Source organism: Vanacampus margaritifer, chromosome 10 (assembly GCF_051991255.1).
Source record: "Vanacampus margaritifer isolate UIUO_Vmar chromosome 10, RoL_Vmar_1.0, whole genome shotgun sequence".
Lineage (NCBI taxonomy): Eukaryota > Metazoa > Chordata > Actinopteri > Syngnathiformes > Syngnathidae > Vanacampus > Vanacampus margaritifer.
In genome coordinates this window covers 17,591,969-17,617,824 of record NC_135441.1, presented here as the reverse complement: position 1 = coordinate 17,617,824, position 25,856 = coordinate 17,591,969, and the positions used below count along the sequence as shown (strand labels likewise).

The 25,856-nt window shown below is 38.6% G+C and overlaps 2 protein-coding genes across 4 annotated transcripts; one reads left to right on the top strand and one right to left on the bottom strand.

Moving 5' to 3' along the window:
- Positions 1-418: 418 nt before the first annotated feature.
- On the bottom strand, positions 419-15,145 carry tmem255a (transmembrane protein 255A). 3 transcript variants are annotated; one of them, XM_077578909.1, is made up of 11 exons: positions 13,912-14,950; positions 13,729-13,758; positions 11,147-11,289; positions 9,891-9,953; positions 7,861-7,950; positions 6,137-6,202; positions 5,963-6,051; positions 4,304-4,375; positions 3,247-3,409; positions 3,025-3,168; positions 419-1,780 (listed from the first exon to the last, which is right to left on the bottom strand). In XM_077578909.1, the coding sequence occupies exons 1-11, from the start codon at positions 13,967-13,969 to the stop codon at positions 1,637-1,639; spliced, it is 1,062 nt and encodes a 353-aa protein (XP_077435035.1). In that variant the 5' UTR covers positions 13,970-14,950; the 3' UTR covers positions 419-1,636. The 3 variants fall into 3 exon arrangements, with proteins under 3 accessions (XP_077435035.1, XP_077435037.1, XP_077435036.1); XM_077578911.1 differs by lacking the exon at positions 4,304-4,375 and having other exon boundaries at positions 13,912-15,145; XM_077578910.1 differs by lacking the exon at positions 13,729-13,758 and having other exon boundaries at positions 13,912-14,917.
- Positions 15,146-16,351: 1,206 nt separating this feature from the next.
- atp1b4 (ATPase Na+/K+ transporting subunit beta 4) lies at positions 16,352-25,136 on the top strand. Its single transcript, XM_077578971.1, has 9 exons — positions 16,352-16,518; positions 16,618-16,689; positions 17,105-17,321; positions 20,932-21,060; positions 21,847-21,951; positions 22,213-22,412; positions 23,740-23,796; positions 23,927-24,019; positions 24,099-25,136. Exons 2-9 carry the CDS (start codon positions 16,633-16,635, stop codon positions 24,258-24,260), a joined length of 1,020 nt encoding a protein of 339 aa, XP_077435097.1. The 5' UTR covers positions 16,352-16,518; positions 16,618-16,632; the 3' UTR covers positions 24,261-25,136.
- Positions 25,137-25,856: the final 720 nt, after the last annotated feature.

Below are 25,856 nucleotides of genomic sequence, written 5' to 3'. Positions count from 1 at the left end.
CGGTCTGCTCTTTTCCAATCTGGACTCTTCTGTCTTTAAGTATCGTTTTAAGACTTCAGGTCCACCACGAAAATTGAGTACACGTTGTCACAGGCAAGTAAGTGTCACAAACATCAAATGTGTCAATGCACTAAACAAACTTTAATGACATGACAGAAAAGAAGCAGCCCTGAGAATCGGGTTTTCCAAACAATAAACACATCTGACGAGAGTCTCAAGGATCTCTCCTCTTCCTCACGTTTTCATACATGTTTCTTCATCTTTCTCCGAGATTCACGACGACTGCGCCAGCATATTTCATCTCATGTTTTGTGACTAATTACAAAGAGTTTGGAGTCTTTAGTTTCTGACGGGAATCTTTGGATGAAAACACAATAATACCCCCCCCCCCCCCCCCACACACACACACACACACCATAGACTTGAGGACAGAACTTTTAAAGTGGTAATAAATGACCAACAATATCCTACTGCTGTCTGTACACAAGCACGTGATACCTTCTTAACTGTAATTTCGTTTAGCTAGCGACACTAATTCAGCGGTCCCCAGCAAAAAAAATAAATCTTTGAAACATCCAATCTATAACGTGGGTTTTATTTATCTTTTAACCCTTAGTACTATTATCATAGCAGTCCGCCTGTTTTTGTTTTTACGATTTTTTTCCCCTTGACGTAAAGTTCCGCTCTTCCGCTTTCAGATACTTTGCGAGCGCAAATGGTCCCGTGGATATGTTGATTTTTATTTCATTTTTTAAATTGCTTTATTTAACAAATTGAGATCAAAAGCCCAACATGGCAAACAATCATCACAGGTGGATACCTTGATTTGTAAGACATGCGTCATCTCCTCTCCTGCGTCTCTCCTCTATGACACAGCGCTTCCCCTCCTCCACACATGAAAATCTGCTAGTTACCGTAATGTATGTAGAACCAATGCAAAGCTCTGATTATCCGCTCCCTGAAACCGTTGGAATTGTGTTGCTAGCACAAATAGTTCCGGAGTTACGGTACGTTGAAGTTACTCCTCTCTATAACGCCGGACTTCCCCCCTCCTCCACACGTGACAATCTGCTAGCTACCGTAATGTATGTGGTATCCACGTAAAGCTCCGCTTCTCTGCTTTCAGAAGCCGTTGGAATTACGTTGCTAGCGGTTCAGGAATTACGGTGATTTGAAAAACAAGTGTGTTGTACTGTCGCCGCCGACAGTTTCGGATTTGAAGGGTTGGACCTTAGTAACACTTTGAGTGTCATTGTCTCTAAATTAAAGCCAGAATGGGACCCAATTTTTTAACAGAAACAAACACAGGGCTCATTTCTCTTATGCCAGTCCATCAAAATATTGACACATTTATGTGAAACTGGTCCCTGGTGCAAAAAAAACAACCAACAACATTGGGGACCTTAGCAAAAACAACAGAATGCTTCGGTATTGGAAGACTGTTTGCATTAAGGCAGAACAATTGTAAACAGGTTGTCTCTTCCTGGATTTGCTTGAACGGTACAAACAAAGCGCGCAAGCAATGCCCAGACTGCCTTTTTGCTCAAAAGTTAGCATCCGCCGCGGTCGCCCTCTTGTTCCCGGGTTCCACACTTTGGTCCTTTGGGGAGGCCTCGGAGATGACGTGTGAGCCCTCTTAGGGGCTGTACGGTGGCGGCTTGTCTTCCGGATGGTTGTGAGGTGGGGAGTAGCGCGGGGGCACCATGGTGGGCCACAGGTGGCTGGCTCCCGATTGGGATTCGTCTGACAGGCCGGAGGAGTCGGCGAACATATAGGAACCCTGACAAAAGTAGAAAAACAAAATTTCATATTTACACTTATGTCTTGAATGTTCCCCTTTATTTGCCAGGGATAGGGAGCAAGATCTGCCGTGAATTGTATATTATGCAAGTAAGTGATATATCTCTGAAAAAAAAAAAAAGTTAATAATTTCCTGTAGACAGCACAAGATGGCAGCAAAGCACTACTTTTTTCATACTCTTTAACCCCCCCTCCATCACAGTCCTGTTTACTTTTCTTGTTTTGTCCAGTTACAACTCAATTCAGTTTTGTATTTGGGGATGCAATTCCACGTTTGGCCATTAGGTGGGGGCACACGATCGTGTTCATTGTAAATTTTAAAGAAGAAGCGAGTAAACAGGACGTGTTTTAAACTCCTGTAAACACATCGATCGGTACAATGTGTAATCTGTCACTATATTACATGTTTTTAAATGTGTTCTTATTATTTTAAAGTGTGTTTAAATATCTTTAAAAAAAAAAAGTTATGTCACGTAGCAGGTCAAATTAACCCATTACATTTTTTTAGTACTATGTTGACTGACTCAATAAACAACTATAATTATTCATGAAATGGTGAGTAATGAAGTTTATGTTTAGAATTTTTTTTCTTAAATCAGACACTTTATATGAATGCTCTTTCTAACATACTAACATAGGATAAAGCTTTTTTTGGGTGGTCTTTATGCTATACAGTACTTATAAAAGACTTTAATAAAGTATTACTTCAGTTATTTTTTTATTGTTATCTTTTTTTTTGTTGCAGTATAAAATTGAACTGATTATTTAACATTTGACATTTTCTGGGATTTCTATCGTGTTCAAGCCAATTCTTAAGGAAGGATTTAGTTTGACGTGCAAAAAAAATGTGTAAAAAGATGAACATGCCTAGGGAGGATTTAGATTTAGTGTGTTTCTATATCATGGATTTAATTTATTGCGTGGGTTGAAGAGGTGTTCACTATTTTCAGATCATCTTTTTTTTGTGTCTGTGTATGTATATATATTTCTTGAGGTTTTATGTAATTTATTTGATTATAACATAGTGCTTCATTTGTTTGTATTGCATTTGAGGTGTGTTGAAAAAAAAAATTCTCATCATCTTTCCTCTTTGAAATGAATGAAAGGGCAATTTGCTGCCGCCATCTAGTGGTTGGGGTCTGACGTGCACTCATCGCAAATCTGCTGTATCACAAGACAACAAAAACCAGCCATTGTATCTCAAGACACCACTGCATCCATTACCTGCATATCGTAGGCCGTGTATGGTGGCAGGCAGGGGGCCGTGTTGCGGTAGGAGTTGACGTTTGTGCGCTGTGGAGCCTCAGAGGCGACTGAGGGTGTGATGGCCTCCGGTTCCGATGCACTTTCTGATGTTTGAGCGGGTGTCTGTCACAAAGAAAAACATCTTGATCACGGTTCATCTCGAGCGCGGTCACAAAATCCTAAAACGTCCTCCCGTCCCACCATGTCTTTGAAGCCGCCCAGCACCGCTGCAGTGATGATGCCCAGGAAGAGAGCCACGATGTTGAGGATGGTGGCCGACCAGAGCAGGTGGTAGAGGTGCACCACATCTTGGCAGCTCTTCACGTCTGTGTACTCGTGGTAGCCGCCCACCAACTCCACGCGACTAATGCAGAGAACAGCGCAAGCTGTAGTCAGACCTCAAAAGTTTAACTTTGGGTGTCACACAGAAGACGCTGTTGGACGTTAGTCGACAGTAGAGATAGACAGATATGCTTTTTTCAGGGCCGATACCGATTATTGGTAGTCAGGGAGGCTAATATTTGAAGCCGATATACAGCTAACTGTTAGCTCGCGGGCTAACTATTCACCCATATGCAACATCTGGGATTACTCCCAAATAGTCGCTAAAAAATGGCTATTAGGTTAGCCCGCGAGCTAACCGTTAGTTCACGGGCTAACCTAATAGCCATTAATTTGCAAGCTGGCCGGTTAGCTGGCGGGCTAATAGCCGCTAATTCGTGAGCTAACCAATAGCTCGCAGGCTAACCGTTCACCCGCACGCTAACTCCCAAATAGCCGCTTATTCGCGAGCTAACAGCTCGCGGGCTAACCGTTTACCCACACGCTAACCTCGGGATAACTCCCAAATAGCCGCTAAAAAACGGCTATTAGGTTAGCCCGCAAGCTAAAGCGGGCTAGAAGCCATTCATTCACAAGCTAGCTGGTTAGCTTGGGGCTAATAGCTGCTATTTGCTGCTTATTAGTTGCTAGCACTGCACAAGCAACCAATCAGATGGTGCTGTGGTGCCGCTGACTCAAAAACAGCAAAACAGTTTTTAATATTTTGGCCCTCAAAACAAAAAAAAGAGGCCGATGCCGATATTCATAAAAGGCTGAATATCGGTGCCGATTATCGGCCGGGCTGATTATCGGTCTATCCCCAGTCGACAGTGGGTGACACACGCAAAAGGGCATGCAGGGAGAAACACACAGCTCTACAGTGGAATTGTTTTTATTTGAAAGACAGCCATAATTGGTCTAAAAAAAAGGGACCTACTTCCAAATCATGGATGGTTTCTTAAACTTTTTCAAACCATCTCTATTCTGAAGTCCCATTAGTGGATGCTCTCTGAAACAAAGGTTAAAAGAAAAAAAAGAAAGATTCTTCTTCTGGTAACAATTGTAATTGTAAGTATGAAGTGCTGTACAGGCCAAAAATAACATTTTCCGCCCACATGCGACATAAACAAAAAAACTCTCACACTAACCAAACAACCTCTCACTCTCACCACCGCCGAGCCAATCAGCATTCTAGATCTGAGATGCCAACCGTTTTCATTTTTAACTTCCCTTCATAGACAATTTTTCACTCTCAATTGGATTCCAAAATAAGTCTCACTCCGAAGTGTTTTTTTGTTTTAGTAAGAGAACAGGTGCATTTAAGTTTTTGTTCAAGTGTGTAAGAGGTTTTCTACGGGTGAATGAGAGTTTTTCTCATATGAGGTGATTGTTGAATGTGTGTCATTTCTTTGAATGAAGGAGGTTTCTTTTTTTGTTTGTGTGTAAGTTTTTTTTGTTGTTTTTTTTTTTACTTGAGTGAGAGTTGTTTTGGTGTGAGTGAGTTTTTTTTTGTAAGTGTGTGTTTTTGGAGAGCATGAGTGGTTTAATGGGGAGTGAGAGTGTTTTTTATGTGTGAGAGTTTTTGGGTGAATGTGATAGGTGTTTGGAGGTGAGTGTTTTTTTGTGTGGATTTGAGTGTTTTTGGTGTGCATGAGGGTTTTGGTGTGTGTGAGTTTTTTTGTTTTGTATTTTGCCTAGTGAGAGGTCAGTGATATTGTTGGCCTATACAGCACCTCATATAAATGCCAAGAATCACAGCAACAGGTTTTTTGGTTGTGTGAAATTTTCTGGTAAGTGAGAGAGATCTATGGTGTAAATGAGAGTTTTTTGTGAGAGTAAGAGGTTCTTGATGGGTGGTTAAAGATGTTTTGGTGCATATGTGCGTTTTCTTGTGATTTTTTTTGTTTGTGTGAGTTTTTATTGTTAAGTGTTGCCTTTGTGAGAGTATTTTTGTTGAGTTTTGTGTGAGTTTTTAAAAAAAAATTTGATTGAGAGTTTTTGTGTGACTGAGGTTTTTGGTGGGTATAGAGCATTTTGGGGTGGGTGAGATTTTTTTATGCACAGTGAGAATTTTGCTGGTGTATGTGAGAAGGTTTTTCGGTGACTGTGAGAGGTGCTTGGACAAATTTAAGATTAGAATAAGAATGAAAGATTTTTTTAGTTTTTTGTTTCGATTGAGGTTTTTTGTATTATTAAGATTTCTTATGTTGTGTAGTATGAGTTCTTTAATGAGAGGTCCTTTGTGCAAGTTAGCTTTTTTTTGGTAAGAGGTTTGTTGTCTTTGTAAAAAATATTTTTGTTGAAAGTGAGAGTTTTTTGGTGTGAGAATTTTTTTTGGGGTGAGTGAGTTTGTGTGTGAGTTTTTTTTTCCTATGAGTGCCAATTTTAACGTGAGAGTTTTTTGTGTGTGATCGAGTTTTATTGTTGTGTGAGTGTTTTTGTTTGTTTGTTTTTGTGAATGTGAGAGCTAAATCTTATTTCTGGCCTCATATCAAAGTGTCCCACACAAGAAAGTGCCTTAAATCACGACTTGCTTTGAAAGCTGACGGCTCTCTTGCGAGGTTGTGCCGTCATTGGACCATACGGTGGTACTCACTTGCCACAGTTGTACAGGTCGCAGCAGTAACACGTGTTGCTTCTCACGCGCAGGTTGCAGGACGTGCGAGACGACGTCTGGCAGGGCACCTGAGGATCACGTGCAACATGTAACGTCACGTCACGTTTCGTCATACGACCTTGAACGCAAATAGTGATGGTGGGAATCTCTTACGACTCGCTCAGACGCCATCTCACCGGAGTGGTAGTCACACCGTCCTGCATAAAGAGGCCTCAGGTCCTGCAATGCATTGACCACCACACACAATATGGCCGTCCGAATTAGCATATTAGCTTCTTTTTTTTCTAATAGTAGTATACTTTGCCGTTACAATTTGCCTCTATTCACTAACATTTATTAATGTGTGTAAGACTTAATACCCTTGATACAAAATGCTAGTGGATAAATCCATGTGTGATGTCACAACAGTTTGTGCTAGTGTGCTAAATGAATTAGCACTGATCTGTCTATATTTCTGGATAGCTGATAGCCATACACGCCCGTGCAAGCCGTTGAAGCCACAGGGCGGCCATCTTACCTCTCCCATCTCGAAAATATACAAGGTGTAAACATTATTAAGCATATCATTTATACATGTATTTAAGGCAAATTGTAAAATGTCTGAAGTCCTCTTGTTTATGTTTAACAAACTTAAAACATCAAGTACTGTCTCAAATGGTAATATGGCGGCTTCAAAAGTCTTGGCTTATCAGCTATCCAGTTATATACAGATCAGTGGTTATTTAGGCTAGTGTGTTAGCTAATACTATTGATATTGATTAGCATCATGCGAAGTTGGTTTGTTTGTGCTGCAGAAACACTGGTCAACAAACTTTAAATTTTTATACATTTTTTTTAAATTCAGAGATTCAAGTAGATATTTCTAGATTATTTTTTTGTGCTAATTCTGAATCTGACCTTGTTTTTTTCTCTCTTGCACATCAGGTTTTCATAATAGTCCTAATAATAATAACAATAATATGTAATATAGTCATGTATTTATTAGTAACCTTTATGAATTAAGAGTTGGGTTCAGCAACAGGTGGAATGTTTTCTGAAACGTCATAGATATAAATGACAATGCATGGTGAAATCCTTATTAGGTCAGCTTTTATAAGTCAAACTTAAAAAAATATATATGTATATATATATCTTTAATAAAACTTAATGTGCCAGAAAAAAATGAAGTATTTTTTTTTAATTCAGCGTCAAAATTAGGGACACATTAAATCATCTGATTAAAATTTGGTGTTGACCAGTGTTAGCTCGAAATGTCCTTCAGCATTCCTCAAATGTTTCCAGAACAATGTGAATTAATTTCAATAAAAGCTTATGAGATGAATTCTTTTAAATTAGCCTTGTATCAAGGGATAGTGGTTCCATCATCGTAATTCCACCTTGGCATGGCAATATTTTCCATCACCACCTAATTAATAAATCACTTACAGAAGTGGCACGAAGAAGCTCTTCTTGCTTTCCGCCCACTCAGACATTATTTTCACCTCATTGTTTTTTAAGAGCGCATTAGTGGTTACTCGATGTTCGATATGACGTGCATGATGGAGAATTGCTCTCACGACCACTCAGCGAGCGACTACCACACTTGCCATGTATGTTTCACTCAGTCAAGGTCTATTAAACTTTGACGAGTCTGGCATTGATTAATAGGCGTGTTATACATTTAAGCGCACGTCTCGTTCAAGTCAAACATACACATGTGCTCATGAGTTTGCATATACCGGAAGAATTTGCAAGATGTGTCGCAGTTATCATTACGGGATTAAAATATAAGGCGTCTCAGGATAGCACAAGCATAGCAATAAGAAAATTCACAGGGTATGTAAACTTACGAGCGCAACGAGTCTATCGGCTTTGCTTTGTCAGTAGTTTATACTCACAATGTGCCTGGCAGCAAAAACTCCATCCACAATAGCGCAGCAAAATGCAGCCACCACTCCAAAGCTGATGAAGACAATAGAAGCCACTAACTGGGAAAAGAGCACACAGCACAGTGCACAATCAGCTTTATCGTTCATGCAGAGCTCACAAACATAAATAAGCATGCATTTTGAATTGCTTCTTCTTGTTAGCATTGCTTGAAACTAGGGCGGCAACCAACGATTGATTATTTTGTTGATTAACTCATTCACTGCCATTGACGCCTATAGACGTCAAAAATTCATTTGAACTAATTTAACATTTTTTTCCACTTTTGTTAACAAGAGTATGAAAACCTAGAATTTTTTTATTGCACATTTAGAACAGATATAAAATGTGTTATTAATCGTGAGTTAACTAATGAAGTCATGCAAATAATTACAATTAAAATTTTTAATCACCTGACGCCCCTAATATTTAATAACCTTTTCTTAAAAAAACGATTTAAAAAAAAGAAAAGATTATTAAAAAATTAGGGCCGTCAGGCGATTAAAATTGGTCATGACTTCACTAGTCAACTCACGATTTTATATCTGTTCTAAATATCCCCCCAAAAATAATAGGTTTTCATACTCTTGTTAACAAAAGTGGGGGGGGGGGAATTTAACTAATAGAAATAGTTCAAATTAATTTTTGACGTCTATAGCCGTCAATGGCAGTGAATGAGTTAATTAATAAATAGGATACCTCTATTCAGGACATTATTTTAAATTGACAGTGCGGAAAATGCACAAACAAATTAAATTAAGCTTCAGTTACTGGTTTGTGTCCGAAACGTGTCAGAAAATTGAAAAAAATTTTGAATATATTTTTCCAAAGCAAAAGAAAATGTTTGCAAATGTTTTATTTTTTACACAACTGAGGACTGCAGAAATTTGACAATATTTATTGTCGAGGGGCTGAAATTTTAAAGCCAACAAAGTCTCTAATCGATTTAATAATCGATTACTGGTAGTTGTCCATTTATCTTTGCACGTCTAATTAAACCATACTGAGGAACTAAAATGCCAGATTTTTTTCCCTGACAAAAATTAGATTTCTGATTTTAATCTTTTCTCTCTTTTTTTGTCTGTCATTTGGACAAACAGTGTGAAAACGATTCAGGTCATGTTTTTTTTATTATTATTTTTTTTTAGCAACAATTAAAAGACGCTTTTTGAAAAATAATTGTGAGAGTGATTTGGAAAAGCCCCAAACAAAGCGACCAAAGTTAAGTTAAGTGGCTAAATTGGCAACACCGACTCTGATTTTGTAAAGTGGCTCGCCATCACATCTGCGGAAACGCGCTTTGAACTACTGAAGCTGCTATAAATGAAACTATTCATGCCCAAAAATTCAAATTAATGGACAAATTGATTAATTACTGAGCCGTGATTGAACCTGCAAAGCATTAGTGACAGTTTATTCTTTTTTTGACCAGAGGAAGGCTGCTTGACAGTGTAAACACTACTACTTGGTTATTTCCATTATCTAGTAACGCCAACTTAGCAAAAATGCTAAAACAGCATCGAACATTAGTCTACTGTAACAGGAATTGTATCATGATGACACAGGCAATCAACATACACATAAACAGCATCAGCATAAATCATCAGCAAGGTTTTAAACCAGGGGGTCAGTCAGCCATGTGTCGTAAGTCGTCACGGCACGCACTGACTCGGGGCGCTTGCCGTCCAAACTCTGCTGTGTAGTCGGAAAAGGTGTCACAGGCCAAAGTCATTCATCACGTCAGTTCTGACAGCCTCCCCCGCTGCAGTTTCTCTCCCCACATTCCAGTGTGGACATCTGGGCCTGCTCCTCTTACAGTCTGCATCTATTTCTGGATGCGGATCACTTAGCTCGTGTACACAAACCTCTGCAGGCCCGACTTGGCTCTGCTGGGGTGTTGTGTCATTGCGCTGGCACAATCATCTAACTGCCGCTGTAAAGGAAATGGGACGCGTGCTCTTGCACTGTCCGCGCGAGCCGAAGCCGATGTCACAATGCTTACCATCTGCCTCTTGTTCTCGATCAAATGCGAGCCGATGATTCCCAGGAAAGAGCCGAAGCCCAACTGGAAGGAAAGAAGATGATATACCTTTAGGGACAGTGATCTTTCATTAGAGTTCATTTTATTTCATTTTGACTTTTGTTTTTTAAATTCTGTTAGTTTTAATTAGTTTTTTTTATTTTATCTTTTTTTTCAAATGTTAGTTTTATTATTAGCTTTAGTTTTTTTTAAATGGAGTATTTATCAAGTGCAAGATTTTAAAAAAATGTCACAAAGTATTGCGTAATAAAGTCAACTACAATTCCCAAACAACTGTTTGGCCGTCCTTCTGCTGTCCAGCCATACATTAATCCCATTTAACACGAATCCTGAAAGATAATGCTTGATATTAATTGACAAAGATGAAAACAAAGTAAATTTTTGGTGTAATTCTAGTTAGTTTCATGCATGTAAAATGTTTTCTTTCTTTTTTTTTTTCAACAACAAAAAGACATTTTACATGCCCTGATTGTTTCTTAAAACCATAAATCGATCCTTTAATACGTTGTTTTGCTTTAAATTAATGTTAAAATAGAATTTTACTTCAAGGATTTAAGATTTTTTTTTTGTATCGTGCTACATTCTTGGAATTTAATGTTGATTAGAATTTAAAAGTATTTTCTTACATTTACGAAAGACCTGACATATTGCACACAAAAGACAATTCAGAATCTTTTTAATTTATATTTACAATTATTCAAATAAAATAAAATAATAATTATATATATATATATATATATATATATATATATATACATACATACAAAAATATAAATAACATCAATTTAAATTATAAATAATATATATAACAAAAAATGGTACTGTGTGAAATCCATACCTTAATTGTACTTCTGATGATGACAACACATTATTTATTCATTTAGTATCAGTACAGTGGATCCATCAAAGTCAAGTAAAGCCAATATCTTCTCCATCAGTTTTACATAAAACAATATTTTGACAGATTGGCATAGAAAAAACAATAAATGAATGAGAGATACGTATGTTAAAAATATTTTCTAAAACATGTCAGAATGCTAAAAGTGTCGACAAAACAAATAAATGACAAAAAGTCTTCAGCCTCTAATGATGAATAATGAATGCTGGGAAAATTCACCCCACAGCCTTCAGGAATTGCGAGTGGGAAGCGCTCGCCTACTTCACATGTCGTGATAAGTGTCAGTGGGTGAGTTGGCGTCTGTTCCATGCACACTCACAATGAGGCCGGGGTAGTAGCCGCCCACGGTGATGTTTTGCGTCCTGGTCGTGGCTGCCAAGCCGAAGATGAGGATGAGCACCGACACAATGAGCAGCATCACTGTGACGATGATGGATTTCCTCTTCCTCCTTTTAAAAGAACCTAGAAAACAACAGACACAAATTTTCAAAAACTGGTAATAAATCAGAAATGTCAGCTGACTAAATCCTACCGCAGCCATCTTGCGTTATACATTGTGTTAATGTTAATAATAATTTGTAAGGGTTTATGGATCAGTCGAAACGTGTGACAGGAAGAGGGCAGAAAGGGAAGCTGAAATAAGACCTCAGCTACCATCTTGGGCCATCTTGTGTCAGATTTCATTCAAAATCAATAAGGCTCATTTTATCACATAGACAAAAACAGTTGCTTGAAAAGCAAAGTGGGACCCACAGTCTCCAGTTTAGTTGTGTGGCTTTGCTGGGACGACAGAAACATATTGGTCATATATGGGACAAATACTGTAAATAATGTAGTGTACTGTATATCTGTATCAGGCTAGTGCTGTCACTATTGAATATTTTGAAAAATGGATTATCCTATCAATTATCCCATCGAATAATTGAGAAATAACCCCCTAACGCCCCACCACCCCAAAAATATTATTATTTTATTTATTAATTTGTCAATCCACTAAGGTTTACGTAAGTTAAATTAAATGGAGTGCTCATAACATGCATTACTAAACATCAACATTAGCCTAAGCTAAGCGGTTAGCAATATTGTGATTAGCATGAGCGCACTAGCGATTACCACTTCAGGTTCAAAAATAAAAAAAAACACTAACTACCATTTAGTTTACACATACATCATTATATCTACATTGCACATGTAATAGTGTCCTAAAAGTCACTTACAGACGATGCTTCAACATTATTCGATGAATAAACAAGGGTAGAGCTAGCGGTTAGCTACATGAGCTCAATAATTTTTTTTGTTCCTGTATTCTTCTGGGCACGTTTAGTGCATGACTGCCTTCTACTGGTTAAGTAATGAACACCTAATAAATAAAATAATATATAAAATAATAATAAAACTGAGTGGTAGGTTATATTTTGAAAAAATTACAGCCCGACATTTTCTGTGATTTGGGGAAGCTCCGTGTGCTGTATCGTCTTTAACTCATTCACCGCCATTGACGGCTATAGACGTCCAAAAATCATTTGAACTATTTCTATTAGTTTAACATTTGTTCCACTTTTGTTACCAAGAGCATAAAAACCTAGAAAAAAATATTGTACACTTAGAACAGATATAAAATTTGTGATTAATCGTGAGTTAACTATTGAAGTCATGCGATTAATTACAATTAAAAAATTTAATCACCTGACGCCCCTAATTTTTGATAATCTTTTTTTTTAAGATTTTTTTTTTTTAATGTCTAGGTTTTCATACTCTTGTTAACAAAAGTGGAAAAAATGTTAAACTAATAGAAATAGTTCAAATGAATTTTTGACGTTTATAGGCGTCAACGGCAGTGAATGAGTTAATAAAAACCCACTACTAGGTCAGTGAGCGTTTTTAAGCAAAAATGTGTCCACAGCAACATTCTGCATTACAACAGCGTGGCTCCGTACTAAAAGCGTGAATACTAGGCTGGCCTGCCAGCAGTCCAGACCCGTTTCCCATTGAAAATGTGTGGAGAATTACGAAACTCAAAATACTACAATATAAACCCGAGACTTGCCTAATTAAAGTTGCACTTTAAGCAAGAATGGGGGAAACAGTACACCTACCAACCTTCAACAGTAAGTGTGGTCAAAAATGTTGTTAAAAGGAAAGGTTTTGTAACACAGTAGTAAACACGCCCCTATCCCAGCTTTATACAGATACAGGCCCCAAATTCAAAATGAACAAAAATCAACCACGTTTATCAGTACTTTGAACATTAACTATACCCTTACTGATTATGACGCTGCATTGACTGAACAATGAAACCATATAGTTGAGACTATAAATATATTGGGAAAAAGTTAATCGAGTTTATTTGAGCACTCACTGTATTGACCACATGTTTGAGAGTGCATGTGCAGACAAGCCATTCCCTCAAAATTACCACTGTGTTTTGTCACAACATCACTCTCCACTACCACAATTACCAACCACAGAGCAATTAGCCTGATAGCAACTCCCAAATAGAAGTAAGTTGATTATGTCATCGACAACTAGCCAGTCTGGCTTCTTTGAAACAAAAGTGGAGTCGCTCCCTGCTGCCTGTTAGCGAGAATGCATTTTGGTATTGGTTACAGCTCCATCCAATTTTTGTATTCTATACATCTAGACGAAAAAGATGACAAGTAGGATTAATTCATCATAACCACTCATTCTCTTTCTGTCACCTCCATTGATACTTGAAAACAGAGATATGCCTTTTAACTTGGGAGACTTAAAAATAAGAATGTGACTTTCTCTCTCAATTGCGTGGAACTTTAACAGCCACAACAACAAATCCTAACACTGCTCTTTCTATTATATACAACATTGTTGTTGTCTATTTCCCAGGAGCACGATGCATAGAAATAAGCATGCAGGGTGCCGCACCTGCAGTGACGCGCTGCGGCCTGGATGAACCTGAAAAATACGTGATGTAACATCAATGTATTGCTTATTATGATGATCAATTTGAAAGCTTGTCATTCTCTAGTTTAGCTCACACGCTAACCACACGTGTCGTTCTGACACGCCGTTGACCTTGCAACATGATGCACATACACACACACCTACCGATGCTGATCTCCGATAGCGTCAGCCCGCTGGACTGGAGGCTCGGCGCGGGGGGCATGTTCGGCCGCGGACGATGGAGCCCGCCGCTTGTAGTCTAACCGAACGAGCCAAGCGTGACGCCTCGACGTTATTCGCTGTAAATCTTCGAGCCGGCTGTCCGTAGTCATTGAATGGACGTTAGCGTCTGCTCGAGGACCGCAGTTCCCTCCCTCGACCAAGCTGCCTCCTCCCCCCCGACTGAGTCACTCACATCCCCGCGTCTGCTCGCGCGTCCGTCGGTCACTGTCCTCGCCGTGTGTCGGTGTCTGGGAGTGGGTTCGCGGCAGTTTGGCTCTGTGTGCGCATGTGTACAAAAACACACAGTAGCTAGCTTGAAACCTGTTGGAATTGACTAACTTGCTTACCTTGTTTTTTAAATTAATATAAACACAAACACAATTTAAAAAAATATATATCACCATATTAATTATGTTGGTTCAAACACGTACAAATATTTGTATTTTAAAATATCTTCATATTAAATTTCATGAAAAAGTCTTATCTTTAAATTTAGCCTACTGTGCGCCATTTTGTTCAATTTAGCTAGCAAATAGTTACCTTTGTGCTTTCAAGCCTATGAGAAAATACAGCAAGTCAATTTCAATAATATAGATAAAAGTAATTAATTATAAAATAAGTCTTTAAAAAAAATAATCTATCACTTATTTTTCACACCTGCTCTCCGCTCACTAATTTGAAATAAAGTTTGAAAAATAATTTGGTTACAGGTGAAACATTTTGAGGAGAGAAAATAGAATTTTGTAATAATAATAATAATAATTTAAATGACGTTGACATCACATTTGGTCGTTGGTGGATGGAAATATGAAAGTAGTTTTTATTTATTTGTATGTAGTTGAAGTCATTTAGGAGAGATTTGTCACACAACCCCCTCCAGATTTTACATCAACTACATTGTTGTTACAGCAGATGGCTATGTGGCGCCATCTGCTGTCAGACATATGCATCTGCATTAAACAACTGGTGCAAATACTGGTTTTCATCAGAAAACTATTGCATTTATGCAAACTGGCACCAAGATCATTAAGAATTAAATACATTTGTTTTATACTGCTTGCATGAACATTCATTTGGTTGTATTGTCATGGCCATCACAATGCTCTATAATGGTTAGTTAGCATGCTTCTAGGTTAAGACTCTAAAATGTCCATAGGTGTGAATGTGAATGGTTGTTTATATTTGCCTTGCGATTGTCGACCAATCCAGGATGTACCCCCAACACCGCTACCGCCCATTCAGCAGGGATGGGCTCCAGTTTACCTGCAATACAAAAGAGCATAAGCAGCATAGAAAATAAATGGAAGGATGAAATTGTTAGTACATCTGCTTCACAGATCTGAGGTTCAGGGTTCGAATCTTCACTAAGTGCGCTTGTTCTCTTTCTGTGTCATCACTGGTGTGAACATGAGTGTGAATGAATGTTTGTTTGTGCCCTGTGATTGTATGGTGAGCAGACCAGTCCAAGGAATACTCCGCCTCTTGGGCAAAGTCAGCTGGAATCAGCTCTAGCTCACCGTGACCCTAATGAGAACAAGCACCATAGAAAGTGGATGTGATGTTGGAGTGTTAGAACACACAAGACAACAATGCAATGCAGTCAACCATATTCAAGGTTTCCCTGTGTGAAGTTCAAATGTAGATCCCGATTCCCTACCAAAGCTTTTCATCACCAAACTCTCATTTTAACATGATAGATGCGCTGAAAAGTCTTTTTAAAAGTCATCATGACACTCAATGAGCTCCTTTGGCGGGCTTTTAGCAAAAGTGCAACATGCTGAGAACGAGTCCCCATTCACCGTGAGATTCACACAAAGAAGCACGCGTGGACGCACGTTCCAAATATCCAGTCGTTTTTTTTTTTCCATGACGCAACTTCTCTTTTCATGTAACAGAAAGCCGGCCTCACAAGTGAGTCCTCTCACACTCGCACCCGGGCTAGCACAGTGGTGCTACGTGACTGTTGTGCAGATGGCTTAGTGTGGCGGTGGGAGGGAGAGGACTCCTTGAACTTGAGGAGTTTATGTTGAACGCTTGCAAAGAAGCTCTGTAAGGATGCGGGATGTATGCGCATGTCACCGTGTCATTCATTATGCTGTTTTCAATGCTTGGAAGTACAAAATGAAATACGGCAAAAATAGATTAATGGTAGCGGTTTTAGCACAGGTACATGATTGCGGCATAAGGGAAATGATTGGTTGTGTCTTTTGTGTTGTAACAAGCTATAAATATTGTATTCAGGCTTTGCTTTAGCACAGCTTAGCAGACAATGAGCAACGGTGTGCGTGTGTAGAATGCAACGCCGAGCTCCGGGCTGTTGCCAAAATGTTTCTTGAAGCCTACCAAAAAAAAGCACTTTAGCATCCCACCCCCCCATGTTTCTCAGTTCCTGACTTCATTCACTATGTTGGGCGTTTAGATGAAGGAGGCTCTCAACACCTCGGCCTCTAACTTTCTAATGAAACCCCTTAAAAACTTTTGACAAAAAGCTTCTTTTTTTTTTAACAATCACACTTTTTTAAGACACTTTTCTACTGGGAAAAACTTCAGGTAAGCGACTTATTTTCCGCAGTTTTTCAGTTGATCAGGTCTTCGATTCATTACTAGATTATTGTGAAACATTCCCAAAAAATGTTTAATGATGTGTAGGTCATTGCTGAGAAGATGGAGCCCAGTTCCACAGACGGAGAAGCTGAGCAGACCCCGCTCCCGAAAAGTCCAGTAAGTGCTCAGTAAAATTAAAATGGTCGTTTTTAGGATAAAGCGTGTTGGGTTTTCGAATCATACTTAGTTTTATGGAGAGTGTGGGGACTCTTTTTGGGGATACTTACTGTACTTGCGTGTCCCCCTGGGGTCTGCGAGTCCAAACATCTGGACATGAGCTGCCGCATTCAAGCAGGAGGGTCCGCTCCAAGGGAGGTCGTCTCTCCCGATGCGGGGCCGCGAAGGTCACCAGCGGGATCTTATGATCCGCCTAAACAAGGAGACAGGAGACAGGACCACATCATGAATATGCAGTCAAGCGAAGGGTCGTCTTAAATGTCTGTCATTTTGCCCCGAAAAGAAAAAAATCACTTTTGACCAGGCAGAGGTGGACATGTGCGTTGAGCGCCTTTTCTCCCCTTCTCTCCGCCAGCCTACCAAGGTGATCCTCAAACACGGCCAGGAGCTGGAGGAGGAGCAGGAGGAGCTGGCCGAGCACCGGCCTCTGGAGCAGGAGGACCTCAACTTCGAGAGGTGGAAGCGTCGGCCCTTGCCCAGGAGGACGCTGCATCAGAAGATCAGCGACGTGAAGACCTACCTGTGGAATGCCGAGACCAAGGAGTTCATGGGCCGCTCGGGAAAGAGCTGGAGTGAGTTGACGCGAGGCGGGGAGAGGTTTGGGATTGACGCATTTTAATATTTAAATGTCTTCAAATTCAAGCCCTTAATGAATTTAGGAACAAACCAAGTGTCAGTATTGTTTTTATTATCATAAAGTGGTACCTTGACTTACAAATTGAATGCATTTTGTAACCAAGCTCGCATAGCAAATCAGTTTTCCTTATTGAAATGAATTGAAACGCCATTAATCCGTTCCAGCCCCCCAAAACAACGCAATTTTTTGTTAAACAGAAAATCAACCCCCCCAAAATTATTGACATTAATATGTTCTATTCACTGCCGCCAGTCTAAACACGTCATTCTGATTAATATTGAGTATGTGGAATATGAATTAAGCAGCAAAAACACACGTTTTTAATCCGTTTTTCAGGGAGCGGCCATTTTGCCACTCAATGTCGACTGAAAATAACATCACAGTTGCTCAAGGCTCAGGTCATGACCAATCACGGCTCAGCTTTTTTCTGAGTTTGGTCATGTGACATTCACAAGCTGAGTCGTGATTGGTTACCTGAGCCCTGAGCAGCAACTGTGATGTCATTTTTAGTCGAGTGACAAAATGGCCGACCCCTGAGATGAATAAAAAGAGGTGGATTTTGCTGCTTAATTCATATTCCACAAACGCAATATTAATCAGAATACTATGTTTGGACTAGTGAGGCTACATAGAATATATTATTGTAAAGAAACTTTATTTTTTTGTATGTGTTTTAAATATTTTATTTTCAATGTTTTTAATAAATGAAAATGGCATTGTACAGTAAAATAGAAAAACTAGGGGTGTCAAAATTAGCGCGTTCATTTTGAGTTAATTTAAAGTTCCTATCGCCACAACAAAACAAAAAAATTAACACACAACACACCAGACATGTCCACGTCAAACTTAAGCAGTAATAAATTTAATAATAATGCATATATTTTCGGAGACTGGGGTCAAGTTGTATTTTACAATTTTAAAAATGTGCAGAATTTCACAAGTTACTACATGTTAAAGATTAGATAGCTCTTAATATGAAAAGAAAATGCACTGAGCTGCCACCGTCTTACGAATGTGCCATCTAGTGGCAGAAAAAGTCCTCAACACAATCAATATTACATTCGTTTTTTTTTTTTTACAGTACAGTATATCATTTTAATTTTTACTCCATTTTATGAATTATGAAATTACTGGATCAATTACTAAAATATGCAGCCATATACATTTTTTATTCTACTTTTATGTTAACAAGAGTATGAAACTTAGAAGAAAATATTTTATTAAGAAGAAGAAGAAGAACAGATATAAAATTAGCAATTAATCGTGAGTTAACAATTGAAGTCCTGTGAATAATTACGATTATATATATATATATATACACACAATTGTGGCCATCTACCGTGTAGCGCCAACTACTGGCGAGGAGGACTTTTCTTTTCCTCAAGTATCAGTGGCAGCCTTTACGAGTACACCTGCCCCACAATTCTGAGGTTAGCAGTTCGTATCATGACTGCATGGCTTTCCGGGTGGCGTTTACATGTTCTCCGCGTGTTTGCATGGGTTTGTTTATATGTGCCCTCTCGCCCAAAGCCAGCAGGGATCGGTTCCAGCTCACCCGTGACCCTAATAACAACAGAAAATGCTTGTTTTGATCTTTTTACAACACTTACCATAAAGTTTTCTTAGTTTTTTTGAATTGGAGCAAATGCTCTCGCAAACCGTATAAGGCCCACGGACCCTAGGCTGCCCACCCTTCCTTTAAAGATGCTTTTCCCAGTGTCTAGTGTATGTGCATGTGTGTGTCACTGGTGTTTACATAGGTGCACAGACAATTTCCGAGAAAAACAGCCCGCCTGGGGACGGGATCCCAGTGGGAGCGCGCCGCACCGAGCCTCGCGTTAGCCAGAAATCACATTCCATCCACATCTTAACATGCTCTCCACATCCTCGTTCCCAAAGTCCCGGTGACCCCCCTACACTGAACTCATCATGGATGCACAACCCCCTCAGTGCAAGTTAACACGTACACATCCTCTCCACCTCCCACCCCTCTGGTGCATCCCAAAAGTTTGTTACAGACATTTGTCAAGAAAATGTAGGTAAAATCCAAATAAATCTGCAGCCATTTTGTCAATGGGTGCACCCTTGAGGAGGAATGGGGGCCCACGTATCCCGGGGAAGAATGAGCGAGGGAGTAAGCGCGTCCATACAATACCAGAGCGGGCTGATTGGTGATCCTTGGAGCTGGCCGGGCCTCCATGGCTCCAAAGGACCTTCACTACGATGTCAACCGGAGGTTCACTGTGTTCCTGAGTGAAAAGACAGCTGGAAGAATTCTCACTGCATGGGCTCAAACAGAAAGGCCTTTGTGGACTCGGGGGGTGGTTGGTTGGGGGGTGGTGGGGTACACGAGGCATGGCTGCAACTACATAGTCAGACCTGTGAAAAGTGCCTACTCAGCAAAATGTCAGTCAGTTAAACACATTTGGCGAACTATAGCCAGAAACAATAACAAACTTGAAATGTAATTTTTTATTTTTGTTGCATTTTTTTTTCTTGAACTGAAGTATTTTATGGACATAAAATGTAAATATATATATATATATATATAAATTATTATTAATAATAATAATAATAATAATAATAATAATAATAATAATAATAATAATAATAATAATAATAATAATAATAATAATAAATCCATCATCATTTTTTGGGGAAAAATCAATAAATTCCAATTATGGTAATGCAAAAGTAATCCATAAAAGCCCCTTTATTAGGCACTTAACCCTCTTCTTATGTTGTCAAAAACAACAATTGACTTCTAGGGTCAAATTGACCCATCATACAAATTGTCTGACTCAATAATAAAAAAAAAGCTTAATTACTCATCATTTCATGAATATCTACTCTTACTTTATTCACTACACTTACTACTTTAAAAAAAACATTTTGCAATGGGTCAATTTGACCCGGTACAAAACAGGAGGGATTGACTCTATATTAGCAGTACCCAATTATTCACAGGGAACCATTTACCTCCTTGTAAATTTGGTTTCTTGTGTTCCTAGGTCAATTTGACCCGTTATCCAAAAAAGTGTCAGTAACAGGAAAACACATTCCAAAACACGCAATGACCGAAATTATAATTACGACTTCATATAGATAGAAATCTTGGTATGGGTCAATCTGACCCACAAATTTCAGTTAGTATTTTATATTTTGTCACCCTCTTAAAATACTTGCCTAAGTCTTCTTCTTTTTTTTCAAAAAATATTTTTTGCTTAAATCATCTCATTATTCAAATGGTTCAATTTTTTTGTGTTTCCTGAAAAACCTGAAAAAATTACCTAGGCAATTATTTTAAGAAGGCGTTGATTTAAGAAAAGTTTAGATGTATTCACAAATGTTTCATAATTATCCTTATAGTGTTGTTTTGGGAGTAATTATTTGTTTCAGTTTTTATTGAGTTTTTTAAGTTCTGCCTAGCAACAAGTGGCCAAAATTCTACTGACCTATACGCTAAATGTCAATTTCAGTTATGACATGTTCAAAAGAATCAAGACTTTAAAGTCTCCTAATAGCACTTTTCTCTCACTTTTTAGGCCTCATTCTTCTCTTCTACGCTGCACTTTATACCTTCTTGGCAGCCATGTTTGGCGGCTGTATATTTTGCCTCATGTGGTCTATTAGTCCCTACCATCCCACCTACAACGACAGAGTGATGCCACCAGGTAAACGGAACACCACACTCTTCACACTGCATCGGAATACCTTAGGAACTCGAATTGATCTGTTTGAATGATACCCCAAAATTGGAACACATTAGCAACGCCAAATTTAATCAGTAGCAGGTTCAAAAGTGTTCTGTTTGTTTATCTTTGGAACATTGTCTGTCAAAATGAATTCCTCACCGTTATTGTTAAATACAATAAAACGATTGACTTTAAAGTAAAAGCAACAAAATGACAACCAGCTCGCTTGTTATCTGGGTTTGGCCATGTGACGTTCGCAAGCAAAGCATGTCACTTTTAGCCGACAGCAAGTGGCAAAATGGCCGCCCCTGAGATGGATAAAAACGAGTGCATTTTGTCGCTTAATCAGAGGTGGCAAATCCAGGTCCAGAAAGTAAAAACCCTGCCACAGTTTAGCTAGCTTTCTAGCTAGCTTCCATAGTGCTTGTGTTTACCTGCTAGGAAGTTAGCTAGCTAGCTAGCATCAATGGCTAAGCCAAACTGTTACTTTCTGTACATGGATTTGCCACCTCTGCGCCTAATTCATATAAAAAAATTGTTTGTGAGACATTCTGCACTTCCTACTGAATGTTACGTAACAGTGGGGCAAATTTACATAAAAACTGCCCTCACACCGAGATTCTCCTCACATGACATTTACGGCATAGCGGCTATAAACGTATTAGATTTCAGTCTTCCCAGTCCACCTATCAAGTGGCTCCTTCTGCCTATGGATGCGCACTCGTGTCTTGTCACAGTTGACTGTCTGTGGGTCTCCACTGGCAGGTATGACCATGGCGCCACACCTGGAAGGTCACGACGTCTCCTTCAACGCCTCCGACCGCAAATCGTGGAAGCGCTACGCCCGCTCCATGGATGAGCACCTACGACGTGAGTTTGCGCCACTCGAGGGGCTCGGATGAGTTGAACCGAGTTCGCTGAGCCTCATCAGTACCTTTGTCCCGTATTCTCTTTTGCTCCTGCATTGCATGCTGGGAAGGGAAGCCTCTTTGTGTGTGTGTTTTCGCCCCCACCCTGCCCGCCTTCCCTTTTATTCATTCACACTGCTTTAATCAGAGTCCTTGGCAGGGAAGAGCTATTGCGAAGATTTATTCAAGCCCCGATCCCCCTATCCCCCCCCCCCCCCCTTAGCCTACAACGATGGCGCACAGGATAGGAAGAACATCCGCTGCACACAGGACAGGTACTTCATGCAGGAAGACTTGGAGGAGGACGCCGAGAGGAAAGCGTGCCAGTTCAAGAGGTCCTGGCTGGGGGCATGCTCGGGCCTGCAGGACCCCCACTATGGCTACTCGCAGGGGAGGCCATGCATCCTCCTCCGAATGAACAGGGTAAGACAGAATAGGAAAAGACTGGATTATTATTTTTTTTTTACGGTAGCATGTTATAAAGTGACACCCTGTTGCTCCTATAAATACCATTATTTGGCTATAAAATTGTTGTAAGTTCACCTCTGTAAAGAAGCTAATATTATTTGCGCACTCTCTGACAATGAGAGTGCCATTGCCACCTACTGTAGGGGATGTGCAATTACACGATGCTATTATAATAACACAAAAAGTTCCCTGTGTTACACGACCCTTCCCCCCCAATTTGAAAAGGACTGTAATACACTGAAGTGAATTGAGTTGGTAATTAATATATACAAATTAATTAACAAAAATAATTGAGGAGTTTATTGCAGACAAAAGTAGCTTTTTCTCGCCATTCAGTGGCATCTATAGGCAATTACAAATGAATGTAAACAAATTAATTAATAAAAAATACAAAATAATTGAGGAGTTTAATGCAGACAACCATACTTTTTTCTCACCATTTCGTGGCATCTATGGGCAATTACAAATTAACTCATTCACTGCCATTGACGGCTATAGATGCGTAAAATTCATTTAAACTATTTCTATTAGTTTAACATTTTTTTTCCACTTTTGCTAACAAGAGTATGAAAACCTAGAAATGTTTTTTATTGTAAATTTAGAACAGAAATTTGTGATTAATCGTTCATTAACTAGTAAAGTCATGTGATTAATTACAATTAAAAAAAATTGTCGCCTGACGGGCCTAATTAAAAATATATATTTAAAAAATTAGGGGCGTTTAATCGTAATTAATTGCATGATCATTTTATATCTCTTATAAATGTACAATAAAAAAATTCTAGGTTTTCATAAAAAATTAAGTGAAATGAATATTTTTTTAACTAATTTAGATCACATGAATTTTTGACGTCTATAGACATCAATGTCAGTGAATGAGTTAATATATACAAATTAATTAATAAATAATACAAAAATAAATGTCTTACACATTATTTGACATTAAAAAAATGCACCAGAAGTACACGTGGATGAGACTCACTGTAATTTCCTCAAAGGTTCAACAATACTACAATTCTTTGACAATGCTTTCCTATTAGCAAGGGCTTTGGCGCCATCTTGTGTCATCTCTTAGTGCTACACGAAAAAGCGATTTTAAGCATTTGTACTGGAAATGAGTCATAAGTCCACTTGATGGGCTTCTTTAAAGTTAAAATTTGACTCACTTTAATTAATCTAAAAATATATTCTATTAGCAGCATTAATTGCCCAGTGGTTGGCTGGCAAACAATTCACCACACAATATTAAATGTTACTAAAATGTCACTGTTTTCTTTTCCAGATTCTTGGATACCTGCCTGGCCAGGGGAAACCGGTCAATGTGACTTGTGGAGTCAAGGTGTCTATCAAAATCCATTTTTAATATGTGTGTCTTAAGAAAGTATAGTAAGCTAATATAACGTAGAACCTCTATATTACAATACAATTCATTATAAAAATGATGAAAATGCAATTAATGTCTCTTTTAGAGAGGACCACCAGATGCCTTGGGAGAAATACAATTTTTCCCCAAGAGTATTTTTGACCTTAAGTACTACCCTTACTACGGGAAACTCCGACACGTGAGTACGCATTCCCAATCGATCAATGTAAAAAAGTTCATCGACGATCACTTTTATGTCTTGGCATCTTGTCCATCAGGTGAACTACTCGTCTCCGGTGGTGGCCGTGCGCTTCTCAGGAGTGCAGTATGACACTCACATCCAAGTGCAGTGCAAGCTGAACGGAAAGGGCATCATCAACGACTCGCCCACCGACCGCCACCTTGGGAGCGTCAGCTTCTTCTTGGAAGTTGGCGCGTAGGACCTGCGAGACGCTCGTTACGCTAAATTCTCGTTATTTCTCGCGTTATTTCCTATCTGTTTTACACCTACACACGCACCACAAGCACAATGACATTCATTTCCTCACGAGATAATTTTGCCAGATTAATCCAACTAAACTTCGCCCAGATGTGTTTTTCCTTCTATGCAAATCCAATTAAGAATTAAACCAGTAATGCTCTTTAGAAACGTTATTCATTGGGTATGAGCATATAGAATATGCCGATTTTTTTTTTGTTAGAACATTTTGGCAAGACCGTACTAATGATTTGTGCTTGTTTTTTTAAACATTTATATCTGAAGGAATATCGTGCAATGAAAACAAGTCTTGCACTGTACTCGCATAATAAAAGACTGTGAAATAATAGTTTTATGTCACACATCTCTTGCCTTGATTTATATATATGTACATTACACTACTCACAAAAGGGTAAGGATGAAATTTCACGCTAACCTTTAAACTTTTGAACACCTGTTGTGAATTTTGTATGTTTTAAAAAACATTTTTGGGGAAATTAACCCTACTTCAAATGTGCTACTAAACCACGTGTCAATGTTGTATTTATTCCTATGGTGGTAGTTGTAATAAACACCGTGTACGATGAGTTGTACTGTCAGTTTTGTCTGTAAAATGAAAATTAATTATACGTTTGCAGGCGCCTCTGGGAGAGATAGTATGAAATTGCATGTAGTAACTGAACAAGGTGCCATTTAAGGTCGAACTGCCACTGGGAGGACGGCATGTATTTGTAATCATTAACTATTTGATTGGTTCTTTAACTTTTTTTTGTCCAATTGAAAAATTGTCCAATCCATCTGTGTTTTTGTTAATAAAGTCTGATATTTGGTAAAATACTGTAAGTCTTGGTCTGTATTATGTGGCATAAGCGCAACATGGACAAAAGTATTGGGGCAGTCTTCTCACTCTATTACATACAGTTGAGACAAAACCCCTTAGTTTTAATTTTTGATCAATTCTGTCCTTCTTCTTTATTTTTAGTTGAATTAAAAATAAATAAATAAAATTGCTGAAAATTAGCCAACCATGCCTCTTCAGTACAAATTTTTTAACTTAGTTTAATACTACGGAAGCATATTGCATTCACTTGAAAAAAAAAAATCTCTTGTTTTTCTGACTAATTTTTGGGGGGAGCTTTAGTTTTTTGAGTATTTTTTTAAAAGGGTTTTCCCTCAGAGATTAGAGAACAAACCACAATACAGTATACACATTCATTCCTTTATTAGAAAATAAAAAAAATATTCAGAAAAACTGAAAAATTATTATTTTATAAAACAGGGAAAACGTATTCAGAAAAACAGAGAAAAAATATTCTTTTTTTTAAACAGAAAAAAATACAAAAAAAGGGGGAAAAATATTCAATAAAACAGAAAAAAATACTCAAAAAAACAAAAGCCCCCCAAAAAATTTGTCAGAAAAACAGGGCTTTTTTTTTCTCTCCAGGTGAATGCAATACGCTTCGGTATAATACAGCATGTAGTTGTCTTTTACATTTGGGCGTAAGCAAGCTCGCTTGCCTTGCATTTAAAAATAAAAATAATAATAAAAAAAAACGAA

Bases quoted from the DNA above. Each gene is read 5' to 3' on its own strand.
- tmem255a (XM_077578909.1), bottom strand. From the start codon at position 13,969: ATGCCCCCCGCGCCGAGCCTCCAGTCCAGCGGGCTGACGCTATCGGAG. The intron at 11,290-13,728 runs GTGCGGCACCCT...GTTGTTTTCTAG, and splicing joins GCCGCAGCGCGTCACTGCAG to GTTCTTTTAAAAGGAGGAAG. The intron at 6,052-6,136 runs GTAAGAGATTCC...CGTGATCCTCAG, and splicing joins AGATGGCGTCTGAGCGAGTC to GTGCCCTGCCAGACGTCGTC.
- atp1b4 (XM_077578971.1), top strand. From the start codon at position 16,633: ATGGAGCCCAGTTCCACAGACGGAGAAGCTGAGCAGACCCCGCTCCCG. The intron at 21,061-21,846 runs GTAAACGGAACA...CTCCACTGGCAG, and splicing joins CGACAGAGTGATGCCACCAG to GTATGACCATGGCGCCACAC. The intron at 24,020-24,098 runs GTGAGTACGCAT...CTTGTCCATCAG, and splicing joins ACTACGGGAAACTCCGACAC to GTGAACTACTCGTCTCCGGT.